At 39.6% G+C, this 18,651-nt stretch overlaps 1 protein-coding gene across 2 annotated transcripts in view; it reads left to right on the top strand.

Annotated features, from left to right (window-relative positions):
* Positions 1-18,651, top strand: part of ppp1r9a (protein phosphatase 1, regulatory subunit 9A) — a 45,964-nt gene that overhangs the window by 23,578 nt on the left and 3,735 nt on the right. For both annotated transcript variants that reach the window (XM_042434816.1, XM_042434817.1), the window contains exons 6-17: positions 1,361-1,496; positions 5,775-5,927; positions 8,326-8,379; positions 9,202-9,431; positions 10,805-10,901; positions 11,791-11,926; positions 13,843-13,931; positions 14,730-14,892; positions 15,098-15,158; positions 15,726-15,785; positions 16,142-16,190; positions 18,076-18,195. In XM_042434816.1, coding sequence (XP_042290750.1) covers positions 1,361-1,496; positions 5,775-5,927; positions 8,326-8,379; positions 9,202-9,431; positions 10,805-10,901; positions 11,791-11,926; positions 13,843-13,931; positions 14,730-14,892; positions 15,098-15,158; positions 15,726-15,785; positions 16,142-16,190; positions 18,076-18,195 — 1,348 coding nt within the window. The remainder of the gene's footprint in view (positions 1-1,360; positions 1,497-5,774; positions 5,928-8,325; positions 8,380-9,201; positions 9,432-10,804; positions 10,902-11,790; positions 11,927-13,842; positions 13,932-14,729; positions 14,893-15,097; positions 15,159-15,725; positions 15,786-16,141; positions 16,191-18,075; positions 18,196-18,651) is intronic.

The following is an 18,651-nucleotide window of genomic DNA, read 5'->3' on the forward strand; positions in this document are numbered from 1 at the left end:
AGTGCGCCTCTCGGCTGGATCGTGAGGCCTTCTCTACATCGCCTTTAGAAATATATGAAAGAGCTCTCGGAAACTGAATTCAGTTGATTAGACCCTATCTCGAAGCCTCTCTCTCACTCTCTCTCTCTGTCCTTCTCCACACACAGACAGCACATACTGTAGGAACAAGTTCACACACACACACACACAAACACACAGAGTTATAGGGTCCCTGCTGGGTTTAAGATTTCCTGGAATAGGTCAAAGAAATTGTTATCCATCGCTACTTGGTTTTGTCAGATTTATAGAGGAGAATAAACTGGAGATGATATGAATTTTCTTTTGAATAGCAGTACCATTATTTGTAATAATGTTATGAGATTTGGGCAGAAGCATGCAGGGATGAGCACCTCATTCTGCTTTGAGATTTATGATAATGGGAAATATTTAGACTTCTGCCTACACACACACAGTTTGCAGGAAAGCATATTATTAACTCAAATTTCAAGGGAGTGATTGCATAATTTTCAGTTTTCCAAATGTCATCTTGATCTCTTTCTCCTTATTTTTCTTCTTTTTTCATGTCTTTCACCTCCCTGGTTAACTCTTACAGTGCTCTTAATATGATATATACTGTAGATAGGTCCCATGTCAATAGCTTGGAGGCACAGCCTGTGGCTCTCTCCATTTAATTCTGTGCCAGGCTAATGACAGGCTGCCTGGCCGAGCTGACTGTCCTCTCACATTATTATGTGCGTCCTGTCTCCCAGCCCTGCCCTGATACGTCAGCAGATATCGTTGTCATTGCTATGTGGCTGTGGGCGTCTGCTGCTCTCTCACAGCGACTACTGTGACCATTTCTCTGTACAAACACACACCACTTTCTCAACACTATGAGAGAAATGCATTGAGACATTGGAGTAGAAATGTAGTTAATGTTTAGATGTATACATGCCTTTAAAAGGACGTAGCTATTAGGTTACTGTGTTTGTGAAAAAATTGATGTTGCTAAACATTTTTAGACTTATTTAAAGGTGTTGTCAGTCCCATTTTTAAATATATGACATTGTAAAATGCATTCTTACCATAAACAAGCCTACACGAATGGTTGGCCCCTTTTTGAACATTTGTAATATTTTTGTACTGGAATTTATCAGAGGCTACATTTCCCATAACATCTTTTTGCAGCCACTCTTTGCACTAGAAGCAGGCTAGTAGATTTCTGAATAAAAAAATATACACTGACGGCAAAATTGTTTGTTTATGAAATCAAAATCAAAAATAAAATGTGCAGTAAGTGTTATGTAATCACAGGCTGGTCGACTCAGTGTGTGAGTGTGTGTGTTGCCAGGACTGTCTTCAACAGTGCGTGTTGTTGCAGGTTTGTGATTGGCCGAGAACGTCCGGGTCAGCAGAGCGAGGTGGCCACGCTCATCCAGCAGACCCTGGAGCAGGAGAGGAGACAGAGAGAGCTGCTCGAGCAGCAGTACGCCCAATACGACGCCGATGATGACGAGGTAATGGCCACAGACGCAATCCTGGATACAGCACAGAATGCTTCAGTGTCGGAGGTGGATTTAAGGGTTGTGCTTACAACATATCCTAATAGACAGGAGAAGATGCAACTCAATTAATAAGAGGAACAGATTCCGTTGTCTTATATCAGTAAAGGTCATATTTGCATTAATTTAACATTCATCTGCACACGTCTTCTACATGACACTACATAGAGAAAATGAGGCTTTTAGTTGTCACGTAATGTAAATCAGCTCGCTTCTTATGACAGTTGACTGCATGTTTTAGCTTATTAACTCCATAAAACTGACTGACAGTAGGCTTTGATGATGGCATACAAAACACACAAATACACACACACACACACACACACACTAAGAGGATGCCATGTGAGCTTCAGACCTAGAAAGCATCACTCAGCGTTTCCCCTTCTATTTCCGCTGCTTACTCACAGTGCATTTAATCCACCAGCTACTGAGCTCACAGCCCTGCAACTGCATGTGTGTGTGTGTGTGTGCATGTACCCTAGAGACACACGTGCATGCAGACACACTCACACTGCACATGATAATCAAACAACATAGTGACATGAATCAATGCATGGTGCACCTTCACTAATACACACTGGAACAGCTGCACTCACGCATAGATGTACATGCAGACACACACACACACACACACACACTCACTCACTCAGGCATCACTTCTCTCTCAGTGTTGTTTGAAGTCTCTCATTTCCTGGTGGACACTGGATTGAGAGCCCTCATGCATAAGAAACTACTCTCCAGGCCCTGGAAGTTGATCCCAGCAGCCATAATCACAGCCACGTACACATGTAACACTGTCAGCTCTCATGAAACGTCCTATAGAGAATTGAGACTAGAATTCAGCTTTATGAGAAGACTTCACCATGTACAATCTGATTTACACACACTAGAAACTTTCCTTCTTGTGTTATCTACCCAATCTCCTGATCTGTCATGTCATTAGGCGATATAATGAAAATCAAAACTATCTTTCAGATGTGTTAGGAGAAAAAACCTGCATATCCCCGCAAGGACACATAAACATAAAACTGGTGACTGTTAATTGCTAATCCATACATAGATTACAAACCACTTTAAAAAGACACTCGAAATCTGCCACTGTGGAGCAGCAACTGCCGATAGGGTAAACAGTTACAAAACCATTACAAAGATCTATGCGGCAATAAAAAGAGCTCATCAATATTAATCTATCTATAAATATTAGAACGAGTTCTCTCTGGGTGTGCGGGGAGGGAGGTTATTTCTCACTCTGACTGCTACCCGGCGTAGACATGACAGACAGCTTTTTATTGGCGCAGGGGCTCGGGTCCCAAGAGGAGGGGATGCTCCCTCAGTTAGCAATAGTCATCACACACACACACACACACACACACACACACACACACATGTCAGCCCACTTTTTGTCTGTGATTATATGTAATCAAACACACATGCATGCCCATCTGTCAGTAGTTAGATGTGAATACACACATGGGAAAAGCATTGACACACACGCAAAAAATATATATATATTTATTCCTGACGATTCCCATATTCAATCTTAAAAACAATTAAAAGATAGACTAAAATCGATTAAATTAAAAAAGTACTGAAACATTTAGTCATTTAGATATTTATTTAACACCGTCTTTATTCTCATGGCAACCATAACATGCAGTCATGGGGACACTCACACACATGCTGTATTATTGCAGAGTTAAAAATACTGTGCATTGACAAAACAGCACTATATCCATACATTTTTTGATTTTAATTACTTTGAACAACAGAATTTGGCATCCAAGCGTTAAGCACTTCTGTAATGTTTAGTACCAAGTCAGATATTTCAGGGCTTTCAGAAAAATTCCCAGTCATAACAATGATTTAAATTTTGGAAGTCAGAAACTAGTCATTTTTGTAATAGAGGTAGTTTGACATAAACATAATTCTAAAAAAATATCAAATACAACTTTAAGTGAACAAATAACAACATCAGGTCTACACTATATACACTATATTTATATGATAGTATAATACTATGTATACTATTAAATATTCTTTAAGCACATACACTGACTCACAGCCTCTCACAGTGGCTCTTGTACAGTCAAAGGAGACTCACAACCTTTTCCTATAGTGAGTGACAGTCATTATGCAAACATCATACTAAGACATTCATAGTGCAGATCATCACAGGCCGAGCACCCTCTTAACAACAACAGGATTTCTCCTCAAATTGTCCCTTCCTCCTCTGATTCTTCATGCATGTGGTTGGAGGTGATGCATTTATCATATGCAAATTGGTGTTTGACTGCCCTCCCATGTACTCAATGGTTAACTCCACCTTCAGTAAATGAGACCTTAATGTAGGATGCCGGTACCATGGCAACAGACAAGCCTGTTATGAAAATGGAGCTATGTGTCGGCCCATGCATGCAAACAAATCAGGCCTGGATGCCGTTTATCTGGGTGGGAGATGGATGGAGGGAAACAGATGAGGGGAGGATGTAAGCCAAGATGATGAGGGAGCATGAGACCGTCCGTGTGTGTGTGTGTGTGTGTGTGTGTGTGTGTGTGTGTGTGTGTGTGTGTGTGTGTGTGTGTGTGTGTGTGTGTGTGTCACATGTGTGTGAGAGATTAAGACAGAAAGATGACAGAAAGATAGATTGTAGATAGTGAGAGATGCAGAGATGCGGGGTTATTTACATGTAAATTGGAAAACAAGATCAACTTGGTTGCTCAGGAACATTTTAAAAGAGTGATTGATAGGAAGAAAGTTAGATGGGATAGTTGAATGATCTTAAGAGGGAGACAGAAAGTTTCTCCACTGAAAAAATCCAGCTCTGTTGATCATTAGCCAGAAAGTGAATCAACTGATCCACATAGATCCAATGCTTAATGGCCAATGCCACCATTCATTACACAGGCACAAAGACACATGGGCTTGAATACATTCAGCCTAATGGCCTATATTACTGTCAAGCCACAAAATATAGTTCAAATGTAGTTTAATTCAACTTGTAAAAGCCGTAATAATTATGTCTGGTGATTTCTATTAGGGATTTTTTAAAATAAACCCTAGATTGCTAACATCAAGAATTAGCTCCATTGGAGAGCCTATTACAGGCTCAATCTATAACCTCTTGGCACATTACACAAGATGGTGACTAATATTTAAAGATCTCCTCCAGACATGTTTGAAGACATTTTAAAATATCCTGCTTTGACTAATAATTTGTGACTACATCTCCTCCTTCTCCCTCATTGAAAAATCCAGAATTGATGAATATGCAAATAATAAGTTTAACTGCTGGATAAGATGTCGCCTACTTCACTGAAAAGTCTATTCTCAGTGTTTGTGCACTGGAGGCTTAAGTTTCTACATCAGACTTGTGTAAGTTGAATACTGGACCAAGATCGGCTCCAAAATTGTTGTGATGTCACAAATCGTGCCCATAGGTTCACGCCTTAAACTCAGATTCAGGGCAAGTACAGAGATGCAGATGAATGTGAAAACAGCCTTCTAGTGTCACTCTGCACATACATCATTCTGCACAGCGAAGCTCAAACATCCAAGTGAAGTAACAAGAGGAAAAAACACATTTTTGACTGGAGGGGGACTTTAAAAATTATAAAAAGTGATGTTCAGATTTGGCAAATGCAAGTTATTTTTTATAGAAATGACACTTATGCCTCACTGGGCTGTCAAAGCAATTAATTTTTGACAAAGTTTTGGGAAACTAAGTGGGTTACCTAAATGTTACATAACGGATAGCATTAAAATAGCATTACTTCTGCAAAATAGAAAGTGAAAAGAGGATGGCATGAGGAAAATGGATAGGAGTTATTGGTAGAGCTTGACACGCAATGCGTAGCAGGTAGAGCAACGTGATGCACTCTGACTGGTGTCGCTTTTAGAATAGATGCAAGATAGACGAAGGAGAAGGAAAGAGCTGACAAACAGGTGCTGCAGTTGCAAGCAGTTTTGCAGTCTGCTGAATCTTTAAAGTACTGTATAGGCTCACATATTTTATAAAACAATACTTGCATGCCCTTATGTGCATTGAAATAGATTTTCTTGTCCATACTGGCCGTGAAGAGATCACTTCTTAATGCGCTTTTAATGTAAGTGATGGAGGACAAAATCCTCAAACTTGGTTCGGCATAAAATGCATTCAAAGTTTTAGCTGTAGCTATATGAGCCTTAGCCAAACCAAGTAGACCGTGGTACTGACTTTGCACTCTCTCTTAAAGCAAACAGGGGAGTACGCCACGGATGATGAGGAGACGGGGACGACGGTGGCAGGTGGCGAGAAGAGCATCGAGGTGTTCGACCTTCCAGAGACAGAGGACATCCTGTCTCCATCGGAGCTAGACGCCACCAAACTCTACCAGAAGTTCAGAGAGGTAATTTACTTCTCTCATTTACACTTCAATCCCTACTCCTGAATATCCCAGTGCGAGGATAACACAATTGGAGGCCTGCCACAATTTTCTCTGTCGGTGCTTTGATGCATAAATTGCAGATATACCCACTCACACGAGAGTAACTTAGCCATAGAAAAAAGGTGATTCAATTAAGCAACAAAAGATGCTAACACAATGGAATCTATCACCTCTGCTTTACTTGGCAGAGTTTTATTCTTTTGTCAAGATCTGTTTACTCTCCCTAATTCCTAATCTGGATGATTAGAGGTGTGGATAACAAAAGCGATGTAAGGCCTGTGCTCATTACATTTCTAATTACTTGTGTTTGGTTAAAACCCTCTGAGGAGGACCTGTGAAAACCTTTGAATCAATTTGTATTGGTCTTGGCAACTCCTTATACAACCAGCCTCCGAGAATAAAAACCCAATTTGTTGAATTTTTGCTTACCATATCTACAACTAAAGTTATCCTAAAACTGCTGCTATAAACTAGAGAATCAATTTACTGACAGTCAACTCGTTCATGCTTTTTAGGCTGCTGCGAGGCTGGTAATATTGATTGAACGCTCCAGCACTGTTTTTGGCACCATAACAATTTCTGTAGACTGCCACGATGGCTGCGTGACACATTTAACAAATGGCTTCAGCTGCACTGCAGGCACCGCAGGGGATATCGAGTGAAACAATAATGTAATCCCTGTTCTTGGGATGTATACATTTGTTCCATTTTCTCATTTTCTCTATATCCTGACCCTCTCTCACCCGTAGTGTAGCTTTTACTTTGTTCTTTTAAACAGCTCTTGTCTTGGCTGTCTTTTACACACCCAAGGAAAAAAAAGAAGCCAGGCAGTTGGGAAATAATCCTTATAAAAACTGACAGGATGAAGGTGTGTTAGTGAAAAGTTCTTGTAGTTGACATAGTGCACAAGTTAAGCGATTTAAAGTGCATGTGTCAGCAAACAAATCTCACTTAAACTTTTTTTAATCTTTTTAATGACTACCAGGTTGCTGTTCAGCTCCATTTACTTTTAATGTTTTGGGAGTTTTTTAACTATGTTTTGGAGCAAAGAGTAACTATTAATTTGTCAACACAGATGGAGGATGGACGGTTTTGCTCACACAGAACACACACATGCCAATAAATGCTCTCCTTAAATCTGTCTTTGAGAGTCCAACACACATCACATTAGAAACTGTTTGTGAATGTTCCACACAACTTAGTCTGCTCACCAGAAGAGATAAAGAAAAAAAACATTAACAAGCTGCAGAGCATGATGCTATTAACGCAATCAGCTTCATGACATGCACTGAATTGTAAGTGCAGTATCTAGGTTGTGTATAGATTTTATTCCCATTTGACCAAATTACAAATGCGTGTTTCTTATCCTCCTTAAACCTGCTGAATCCAACAAAAGCCCGCTGTGAGGACTAACATGGTTCAAACTCACTAAACCTTATTTTAAATTCTAATCAAGATGTCGAGATAAGCAAAAAATACCAGATATGTCAAGCTGAGCTTAATGAGGATGTGTGTGAAATAATTCCAATGTATCTAGAATATTTCTTTTTGATACAATTGTGTGGCCAAAACAATCATGGCTGTCAGTTTAAGCATCACAAAGCTTCACCCAAGGCTTGGAATAAGCACATACGAATCATGTTACTTTTTTGTAATAATAATGATTTTCTAAATGTAAATTTACTTAAAGGAGTATTTTAAGTGAAAACAAAGCTTCAAAAGGTAAAAAAAAAAAAGTCTGGTCAGTGTGAATATTTGAATATTGTTGCACTTCACCTCTGAAATGCCCCATTTTTCAAGTTGCACTCCTTCGCCTTTTTGTCATTTTTCCTCACTCACTTTCTGCTTCACTTGCTGGATCTTTGCTCCTATTTCCGCATCTCTTGCTCCGTGTCCAGTTCTTTCTCTCCATCTCTTCTTTTCTATTTCAATTTTGTCATTATCTTTCTCCATCTCTGTCTCTGCCGCTAAATGACTGACTTCCCATCCATACGTAACTCCTTTGTTGCTCTCTTCACCTCCAACTCTTTTTCCATATAAGACACTACACTACATAAAATATCTATCTCATAACATCATAACATTTTTTCAGTTATCTCACAAAATTACTACTTGTTAGAAAAATGGATGAGTTTTTTTTATATTTAATGTTATGTTAAATCAATCTCTATCCGTATCTCTTGCCTCTCCTCTGAGAGTGCGTGTCAGTGCTGGAGCTGGGATGCTGTCAGGGGAGGACAGGGTCAGCTGCCTCTGTCCGTCACACTGTATCGACAGCAGAGAGAGGCTGCGCAGCCATGCATTTGATTTTCTGACCGCCCTCTCTTTTCTCTCCTATCTTTTCCGCCACTGTTTCCAGCTTCAGATCAAACACACAGTGACCGAGGCCGAGATCCAGAAGCTTAAAAACAAGGTAAGAGATTAAAACTGTCAATGTGCAGGCTGAGTGTGGGTTCAAATGACAGAAGTTTGGAGTTCAAACTATTTGTAAATGGGTGTTGGACTCATTTCAGGAAAATAGGGGAGCAGCAGGGGTTCAAGCTTAGTAGGAAAGCTTTAGGAATATATTTTATTCATTAGAAAGGGATAGAAAACTAATGAATTTACGAAAACTATGGCTATTAAGGAATCTGTGCTCAAAAAAAGCTTTAAGTACAGTATCTACAAATATGACATGTTTCAAAACAATCAACCTTCATGCAATAGGCTGCAATTGTTTCCTTTGCAGTTGCACATAAGAACAGAACGTCTGCAATTTCATGTATATTTCATTAGCATGCCTTCAGTTTTCTGTAAAATGTCCTTCTCCTTAGTGCTCAGTGTTGACAGTGTCCCTAAAGTAAGTAATAAAGTGTGAACACCAGGTAGAGTATCTGTTTATTTCTCTTTCTGCAGTCCAAAAGCTCTGGTATGTGTGTATAATTTATTATATTTAGTATATGGTACAGAGAAGTGGTGCCTTGGAGAAATAATGCAGAAGATAGATGGATTTTTTAATTATCCAGATTTGTTTTAGTCTCAATTAGTTGAATGTTGTATGCTCCTCTAATGCTTTTGTGTGAGGGACACTGCATACTTTATATACAGTGTTCACTATGAAATGGCAAAATATGAAAGCTGTTATTCCACAACAACTTGTATGACTGCATATAAAAATGTATAGTATTGCTTCATCAGTATCGCTGTAATACATTTTACCATTCACTATGTTTCCTCTGTCTTTGCACCCTTCCAGTTGGCATCAGTGGAGCGGGAGAAGCAGCGGTGGGAGAAGGAGAAGAGCCAGCTGAAGGCCAGCATCGAGGAGAACAAGGAGAGGATGTTGAAACTGGAGAGCTACTGGATCGAGGCTCAGACACTCTGCCACACGGTTAACGAACACCTCAAGGAAGCCCAGGCCCAGTACCAGGCTTTAGAGAAAAAGTACAACAAAGCCAAGAAACTCATCAAAGACTTCCAGCAGAAGTGAGTAAACCACGAGTTAAACTCCTAGAGTGTGACAGGGTAAAGGGGCTGACTATGACCTAGAAGATGAGAAAAGGACTGTTTCTGGTTAAGGACACACACTCAGATTAGGCCATCAAGATTATTTCTATTGTGGTAATTAAATTAAAAAGCTTCATATTCTAAACATAGTGGCTATAATCTAAAGAAAAGACAGTGAAATCACTTAATTACTTCTATAAGGTCTGAATTCAGGGCAGAAAAAGACTAAAGTTTGTTAAATTTTGAGCATCTCACAGTCTTTATCAGCAGATGATGTTTGCTTAGTTGTCCTGGAGATTATCCGGTGGTCTTAGTGTTAATTTGATCATGTGATAACAGGTGGTTGCTTGTAATGGGGAGATCTAACCCCTGTCTCCGATCAAGAATGTTTTTATTGCCTTGAATGTGAACACCTGCCTTCATCACCTCTTTAATCTGTTGCTTCCAGGCAGCCTGTCTGAACTCACAGTTGATGCTTATTGAGTCTGTCCTCCTCTTTGTCTTGTCAGTGCTGAGCTCTATGTCTTCCTGTCCAGACCGGTTGCTTTGTTGTCATAGTTTAACATAGAATAATGCAGCTAGAAACTCCTTCTACTTAACTTTGTCTCCTTGACTTGCTGAGAGAGGCACTTAAAATCTTTAAATAATAATTTATATGTATATCATAACTCCTACACTTGAATCGTTTCTTAGATGAGGTCATTGCTTCAATCCTGCCGTTAAATGTGCACTTTAATAAATAATTTCAGATTAAGTCCTTCGTTATTCCTTTTACAGCCGTCCTCACTTGCATCAGTGAGCAGAGAAGAGCACATCTCCTGCATTTCCATCTGTAAGGCAGAGCGGCTCTTTTTATAGCCCAAGTCTTATCCCATTTCAACAGCAAGAACTGAGTTCCCATTCTTATGCAGCGCAGCTCTCCTGCTTTTCACTGCGTTGATTTCTTTGGTCAGTCCCATCAAAACCTCTCCTGTGTAGCTCCAGTCTGACTGCTACTAATTGGCTGTGGCCCTGCAGGTCAAATGGAAGCTAGCTGATGAAACAAAACTCTCTATGCTGATCTGTAGCAGAGGAGAAACAGCGAGCTCCACATCCAGGCAGTGTAGGCATTAGGAAATGGTGTACTAGGGATGTATGTGTGTTCTTTGGGTGTAGATATGTGTGACTTCCTAAAAACAGCCTCTGCTCCCTTATCGCCACGCTGAGCGAGAGTCAGACACTGTCACACATGGTGAAGCATGCACACACACACACACACACACACATATATATATATAAATGTGTCCTGTTTTCTTGTGTTAATACACACCTACTCAGCTCATTACAATCTCCTCTCCCGCTTGTCCCTCCAGAGAGGTGGAGTTTATCCAGAAGGAGGATGCAGAGAGGAGGCGACTGGAGGAGGCTGAGAAAGCTCACCTGGCTGAGATCCAAGGACTGCAAGTCAGGGTAAAGCAGATCCTTTTCTGTTACTTCTATCCCTCTCTGTATGCCTCTTATTGTAGTTGTTCTGTATGTAGTTGTTCTGTATGTGCAAATTGGTCTCCAAACAAAACAGAAATCCCTGAAGTTGAAATAACCTCATTAACATTGCAGTTCTTCCCTGGGCTTAATTATCCACAAGATTGTTGGATTTTCTTTTACATCATAGGCTGTAAATGTGTTTATACAGAATTCAATCCAAATCCAGTAATCAACATGATCAAAAGTATCAGTTTGTCTTGTTAACAGCACTCCATCGCAACTTTTTTTTCCCCTCCAGCATGCTTTTAAATTTATCTGAGCTTTTTCTGCAACATATAAAACTGTCGTTCTCCTCAATGGACAGTGACAGCAGATGGCTTTGGTGTCCAGGGGCCTGCGGTCAGTTGTGTTGTCAAACCCTGTATTGATTTTTTGCTTTCCTAGTCTTATAACATGACAGATGTGTTGTTTTCTGTTCAAGTCTCAGGCCATGCTCCACAGTTGAATGGGTAGTCAACCTGACTGTCCCCTATTATTATTCTGCACACTGAGCATTTTTTCTCCTACTGCACTGCATTGTGAAGGGTCAATGGTGAAGGGTGGCACAGGAAAGAGTGATGGAAAAACAGTATAATCTGGACAACAAGACAGGAGGGTTATTCTTTCACTTAACTTACATACTGGTACAAATGCATACATCATTTGTACTTGGCTGACACCTGCTAGAGACGTTAGTATTTCCAAATGCAATCCAAAGATGATTTATGTGCTCCTCAAGATGATAGCCATTTATTTCCAGTGTTTTAAGAGCAGCTGTTTTGACAGGTAAATGCCTACAGCTGATTAACATTGATCGGTTCCTCTGTCTGTACAGATTGCAGCATTAGAGTCTGAGCTAATGCAGCTGATGAAGCAGAACGGCATCCAGGTCAACAACAACAACAGCAACAGTGCTGAGAGGCTCAGCGCTCAGCAGCACAACCCCAACAAGGCTGCAGCACAAGCCAGAGGTCAGTTTATGATTGTTTACGTCTCTGTGAGGATCATTATCAGGATCTTCTCGCTTTAATGGATAAAGTGACAGTTAAAATAGGAGACGGTGAGATGACTTAAATGTGACAGCTCCTTATACTTATGTCTGAAAATCATATTTTAAATAAATGTTCTAACATTAAAAGTATTTATCCCTCAGATGACCCATGATGCACCTCTCAACAACACTGCTATAACCTTTTTTAGCCCCTGTAGCTAATTGATTCTTTCTACTTTGGGAAGGACATATAAAAGTTTGGAACATGGATGTATAAAGAGAAGTGGATACAGCATTCATTCCCGTTCATTCCTATGAAAGTTGCTCAGTGGCGCATGAAGCCCCAAAAAGCCACTTCCTCCTGTAAAGAAATACCTGGATGAAAACATACTGCTAGCTGCTAGCTGCTAGCTCGGTTAGCACGATGCATTTAAAGTCTATGGTTAATTGTGATAATGCTAAAGCTAATTTTAGCTAGCGAAAAACCTTTAAAACAAAATGTAATTACTGGAAAAACAACATCAGACTCCTTAGAGGGTCTTTTAGTACAACCAATCGCTGAACAAGACTTTGAGGTGACCAAAATGTTACAGTTAACTTTCATGAACTGAAAATACACTAAAATAGTGACGGCTAGGGCTGTGGCTATTCCTCCTATGTGAATCTGAGGTTATGCCATGGTTATGTTATGTAATCAAAGTTGTCACCATGGTAGCAACTTGTCAATCACAAGGTAGCCACACCCTAAGGCATACCCTGCTTTATCATCTATTTTACTCTAAATTGGACCATAATTTACAAAATGAACATCATGCTGTATTGAAGAAGACTTGAAACTAGCGATTGAGACCATCAACTCATTAGGAAAGTGTTTACTGGGGTAATAAATCAAGTGAGAAGTAGGGTCATTTTCTCATAGACGTCTATGCAGTCGGATTTATTTTTGGAGCCAGTGGAGTCGACCCCTGATGGCCATAAGAAAGAATGCAGGTTTAAGTCGCCTCCGCACTGGCTTCACTTTTCAAACCCAGAGCTACAAGCTTGGTTTGGACTGGCTTGTTCTGTACTCTAAACATAAATTCTCATGCACACACACACACACACACACACACACACACACACACACACACACACACACAGAAACACACAAAATAAAATACATACACACAGCTTGCCGCCTGCATTTCATACACACATCACTAATCTTCCTCTCCCCCACCGCCTCAACCCTCACACGCGCTTTCACTTCCGACCCTAGTTTCACTTTGGACTTCAACAAACAAAAAACAAACGAGTAATCCATTTTGAGCGTATCTGTCCGGCTTTGTTCTCTTCGAGTCTTTTTGAGCTCAGCTGGCTTCATTTCAGTGGCTGCATCTGTCAGAACGGAGTGTGCACACAGAGAAGTGCCATATCTGATACTGTACAGTGTGGACATGGTAACACAGTGATTGGATCTGCACTGATCCAAATGACGCAGCCTATTATGCAATATTAAAAATGGGGGTGTTGAGGGAGACGGCTGGAGCAGAATATAAAAGAGAGCCTGTGGGAGGAGAAGGCAAAATCGGCTGAAATGATCTCTTTCAAATTCTAATGATTCAGTCTTTGTCTCATCTGGCAGTGTCTCGCTGTAGTCTTTGGGAATGAACAGAAAAATGATAAGTGCCTTCCTAATTAATAATATTACTTTTGGGGTAAGACTTAATATTTTTACTCAGTTGATGTTTTTTAAAATATTCTTACTTAAAAGGGGTGTCAACACTGGGCCCAGGGCAAATGTAGTGCCTCTTAATGAGATTGAAACGGAAGAAAACTGCTTTTTTATGCCTTACGCCACTGTATATTCTTTACCCTGCCATTTCTGTGTGTTTGTGCATATGTTTGTGTGTCTAGACCTGAGGGAGGGCTCTCCCCACTCACCCAGCAAAAAGAAGGGCTTTAGAGGAGTCGCCCGAGACAGCATCAGCTCCGTAGAAGGAGAGGTTCGTATGAAAACACACACACAAACATTCTTACTTTTTTTGACTTCCTGGCGAACAACATCTCGTCGAAATATGGGGCAGATATGCTGATGAGCTTCATTATTCTTATTAGATTATTCCCACGCTTACTAAATTTAAATTTCACCACAGGGTGTTTGATTAGTATGTGCGTGTATGTGTGTCCATCAGTGTGTTTGCGTGTCTTAAACCCCTGTCCATCCCACTTAATTCCTTTAATGGATTAATTGCTGTGTGTTGCTCTGCGGCACTAATTGAGTCTGTGGCGCTGTCACAACTTATTGTCTCTCCCAGTGTGATAATAACAGCCACAGTATTTTTCTGGATGAAAGGCTCTTGTCTGGCTAATGCTGTCACTTAACTCAGCTAGAGCAGGAATGAGTTCAGATTGGATAAACAACTTGGATAAGAATTGGCAGGAGCACAGAGACCAGGCAGTGTGAGGCTTCCAGGGGAAAAGAGGTCAAGGAATTAGAAATGGTGAAAGTATGTCAAGTGACTTCTTTCAGTTTAGTCTGCAACACTGGCTGTTCAGTTCGGTTTCTCCCTGATTTCACTTTATTCTTCTTCTTCTCTGTGGGACCGCTTCCTGTGTTTTTCCTTTTCTTTCTTGTAATTTTTGTCCATCACAATTCCTTTACTCTTCTTTCTATTTTCTCCTCCTCTGGCCCTCTCTCACTCCCTCTCTCACCCTTCCCCGTGTTTTCATCCCCCATCCCTCTCCTCATTCCTCCCTTGCCTTAATCGCTCCTCTTTCTCTCCATTTATGTCCGTGTTCAGGTCTCAGAGGGACACGGCAGTCCAGCCCACAGTCGTTCTGGTTCGATTCGTAGTGTGGCCTCCTCTGATGGAGGGGCGGTGGTCCTCAAGGCCCCGGGCAGCGCAGAGAGCTCCCCTAGAAGAACACCGCGCCTGTCATCTACTGTGGGAGCGCACCAGGACGGTTAGTACATGTGTAACCTCACCATGTCCCATAAATTAGTTTTATCTAACTGCAACTACATCTATTAATAGAGATTTTCCTGCGGCAACAGTCAAGTTCCCAAATATCTCTCCTTGTAATATCGATTTTTTTTCTTTTTTGCTATTTATGAAAGCTAATTAATTGAAACAGGAGTAATCTCAGTTTTGGGTATTTGTGATCACAGATCCTGCAATGTCAAGCCCCTCACACAGTCTGGACGAGCTCAGTCAAACTCTTGACCCTGGGTAAGATGATGATGAGTAAAATGCTCCATTTTTGTTTTGAGTTGTTCTTGTACCAACTAACAATACACTGCAAATTCATACAATGTTGAGAGAATGAAGAATTTGAATGATAATCAACAGGCACAAGGATTTATCAGTGTTTTTTTATTTATGTGGGATCAAATATACCTAGTCTAGAAAGGAATGAATTAAAAGCAATTTAAGTTGCTTTTATTTGCATATTTGTTATATTTGCACTTTGTATATGTAAAGTACAGTTTGAACAGTTTGGGTCATGAGTGCCATGGCAGGTACTTAACTTACTTACTCCACTGATGGGCAGCATTTGTTCATTTAGTGTTAGACGGAATACACAGAAAAAGTATTTAGTGTATCAATAAAGAAAAAAACTCATCCTATGTACCATGTACTTAGAAATGTATTGGTTGCTCAATTTTGAAAAGCTCATAGTAAACTTCTTTTTTTTTTTGACATTTTCTACTCCTCCATTATAACCCAAATCTGTTCACATATTATATGTGTTCTCAATCAAAGTATGCTTTCTCACTCTACCGTTGTTCTGTTCAGGTCGTCTTTAAGGAAAACCAAAGTGGGTGAGAAAGATCCCAGAGCCTCACCTGGAAACAGGTAAATAAACATTGCACCAGAGTTTCAGTGATGTTTTCTTGCAGTTTGTCTGGCTCCAAAGGATGAGCACTAAACTGTAGGACAATGTCTAGTAGCCATTCTTAATGATTCCAGATTCAGAAACTGTTTTTATTCAAGCATGTTGACATATATACACATATGTATATCCGTACAAATATACATGCAATTAAATCACAATATGCTCTTTTTTGTTTGTTTTTCGAACATATGTATATGAAATAACGGTGATAGCTAAAGATATTTTAAAAACTTATGTATGTAATCAGAAATTGTTTATGAAGCGTCACAACTGACCTCTGCTTAATTTTTTTCGTCTCTTTCTCTCTCTCTCTCAGCTCCACTGAGCCATCAGCAGAGGACAGTCCAGAGAATCTCAAGGCCAAGGTACATGAGGTTTTGGTGACTGGTACTGTACAGTGGACAGATAATAATTCACTTTACAGATACTTTACAATGAGGACATGTGAAGGACACTTTGTTACACCATCTGTTATGTTAATGTAAAATTCAGTCATAGCAGGCTTCTTGCCAGTGGCTCAGTGATATGCTTTATAACCATCATCTATCTGTTTATGAAAGCACAAACACACAACTCAGCTCCAGTATGTGCAGGTTGTACTGACTTGTGGTCTAACAGTATGTTAGATCTGCTGCATATTTAAACTTTAATGGCAAGTTTGATGTATTGTTTTATTTCTGTTGAACAGACCTCCCTTACATGGCCCCACTTCTTCTCCTATTCATATTACTTGGTATTGTATTCCTTTGTGTTTTGTTCAATTATGTCTTGATCTACTGTACTGGAAATGAGTTGGTACTAAGTGAGGTAAACAGGGTTTCGTAGCATAGGGACTAACTGTATCACAATCAGAAAAATGCATGATGATTGCATTAGTAATTGCAAGAAAATCAATGAGTGTACATAATCCCAAAATATCTCTTATAATCTTTTTGAATGTCTTCAGTGACCCTGCAAAGAATATCCATTTCAGTGATTGTATGATCAGTTTTTAAGTATTAAATTCCAATTTTGTGGAATCCTAGAGCAAGTCAGTTTTTTATATTGCTTCTTGATTTAGCTAAATTGATACAATGAGATTAAGGTTGTTAATATGGCCATTTGTTGCAGTGGAGGACTGTTTTCTAATCCTGTGTAATATCAGATGTAGTTACTATAGGATTAAAAAGGAGATTATTTTTGATCATGCACCAATCCAGTCTTTTTCCTTTTCTAAGGACATGCTCTCAGCTTAAGACAAGTGCACGTCAAAAGATAAATCAATGCAGACTTTATGCGCATTAATAGTTATGTGGGGCTTTTAAGCAAAGAAGGAAACCCAGGAAGCTGGAAGTCTGAACCTGTAAGATTAGTCTCGCTTTTACCTCAGACAGTACTGAGACTCAAAGAACTGCTTTAAGAAACAGCATATAACCAAATTTAAGACAAAGCTCTGCACTTTCAGCTCAAAATATATTATATATTATATAAATGTAATGTTACACTTTGTCTTTGATTCTCAATCAGTGTTTTACTCAGAGGACCAATGGGAATAGTGTATATCCCAGGACACTTGCTCAGTAGATAAATATTGCTCTATTTATTGGATAACATGATATTTTGACCTTCGTCAGATGAAAACGAACAGCCATATTTTTTACAGGGCAAGTGTTGCACCCACTTTTCTCTCCTTGAAAGTTTGTTTTTCTCAGCAGCAGCTTGTCTTGAGCTGCTTTGAGCACATATCTTGGATCTTAACACTGTAATTCCCAGAATGTCTGCACTCTCTCACACTCACAAGGACACAGTGAGAATGATTTTTTGAGTTGGATCACATCCAGCTACAGCTATGCGACATAATTTAACCATCATACCAACCACTAATCACTTTCACAGTTTGTGCTAAAATGTAATATCTTAAAATTGAGGAATGTGCACAACCCTGCCTTCTAACAGCTTAAATATATTTAGTCCACTGCACTTTTGTATTGATCAATCAATCATTCTGGTACATGCTCCATGGAAAAGCCTTAATTTTCTTGATTCATTCACTCCTAATCCAGTCTCTCTGTTTAAGAAATAGATTAAATAACCCATCCTTGATTAAATTTACAATATCAACCTACAAATGCAACATCATGTTGTTTTTAATCCATACCACTTCACAGAAACATGGATAAAAGAGAAGCACTCCATCTAATCAACTAAATTCAGCCTCAGAGACTGTTGGCTCTCACCACAAGTCTTAAAAGTGTGCTGTTGATTTCTCAGGGACCCGCTTTGAACGATGATCTGAGTGCCAGCAGCAACAGCTCAGTGGAGATCAGCGGCCTGCTGAGCGAAGCCAAGATGTCAGGACGCTCACACACCCTGGCGCTCTCTTCAGATGAGGTACACATAGTTGTACAATCTTTGAAAAATATAATTAAGTTCATTTTTTGTCAAGTGAGTATAGTTAAATTCAGTATCAAAAAAAGTTAAAAAAAAAAAAAATACTGCACATGATACTACTTTCACGACATCAAAGGTACAACACCTAAAAACAAACTTATAAAGTGAACATACTGTAAAACACAACTTGTATAGAACTGAGAAAAGGGGGTCCAGTATGTAAACATCATGTCAGTTGAAATGTGGCAAAATACTGTGAACCCAGGTAGAAAAATTACAGGACACCCATTTTCTAGCAGACAATAAATAAATAAATAAATAAATAAAATGGGCTTTTTTTCACTCAAAACTTTGAACAAATAAACTTACAGATTCCTACTTTATGTGCCAGCGCCCCCATTTATCATCGTTATGGATGTCTCAGACGGAACAGAGCATATTCCCTATAGGCAGTAG

This window comes from Thunnus maccoyii, chromosome 15, assembly GCF_910596095.1.
Source record: "Thunnus maccoyii chromosome 15, fThuMac1.1, whole genome shotgun sequence".
NCBI lineage: Eukaryota > Metazoa > Chordata > Actinopteri > Scombriformes > Scombridae > Thunnus > Thunnus maccoyii.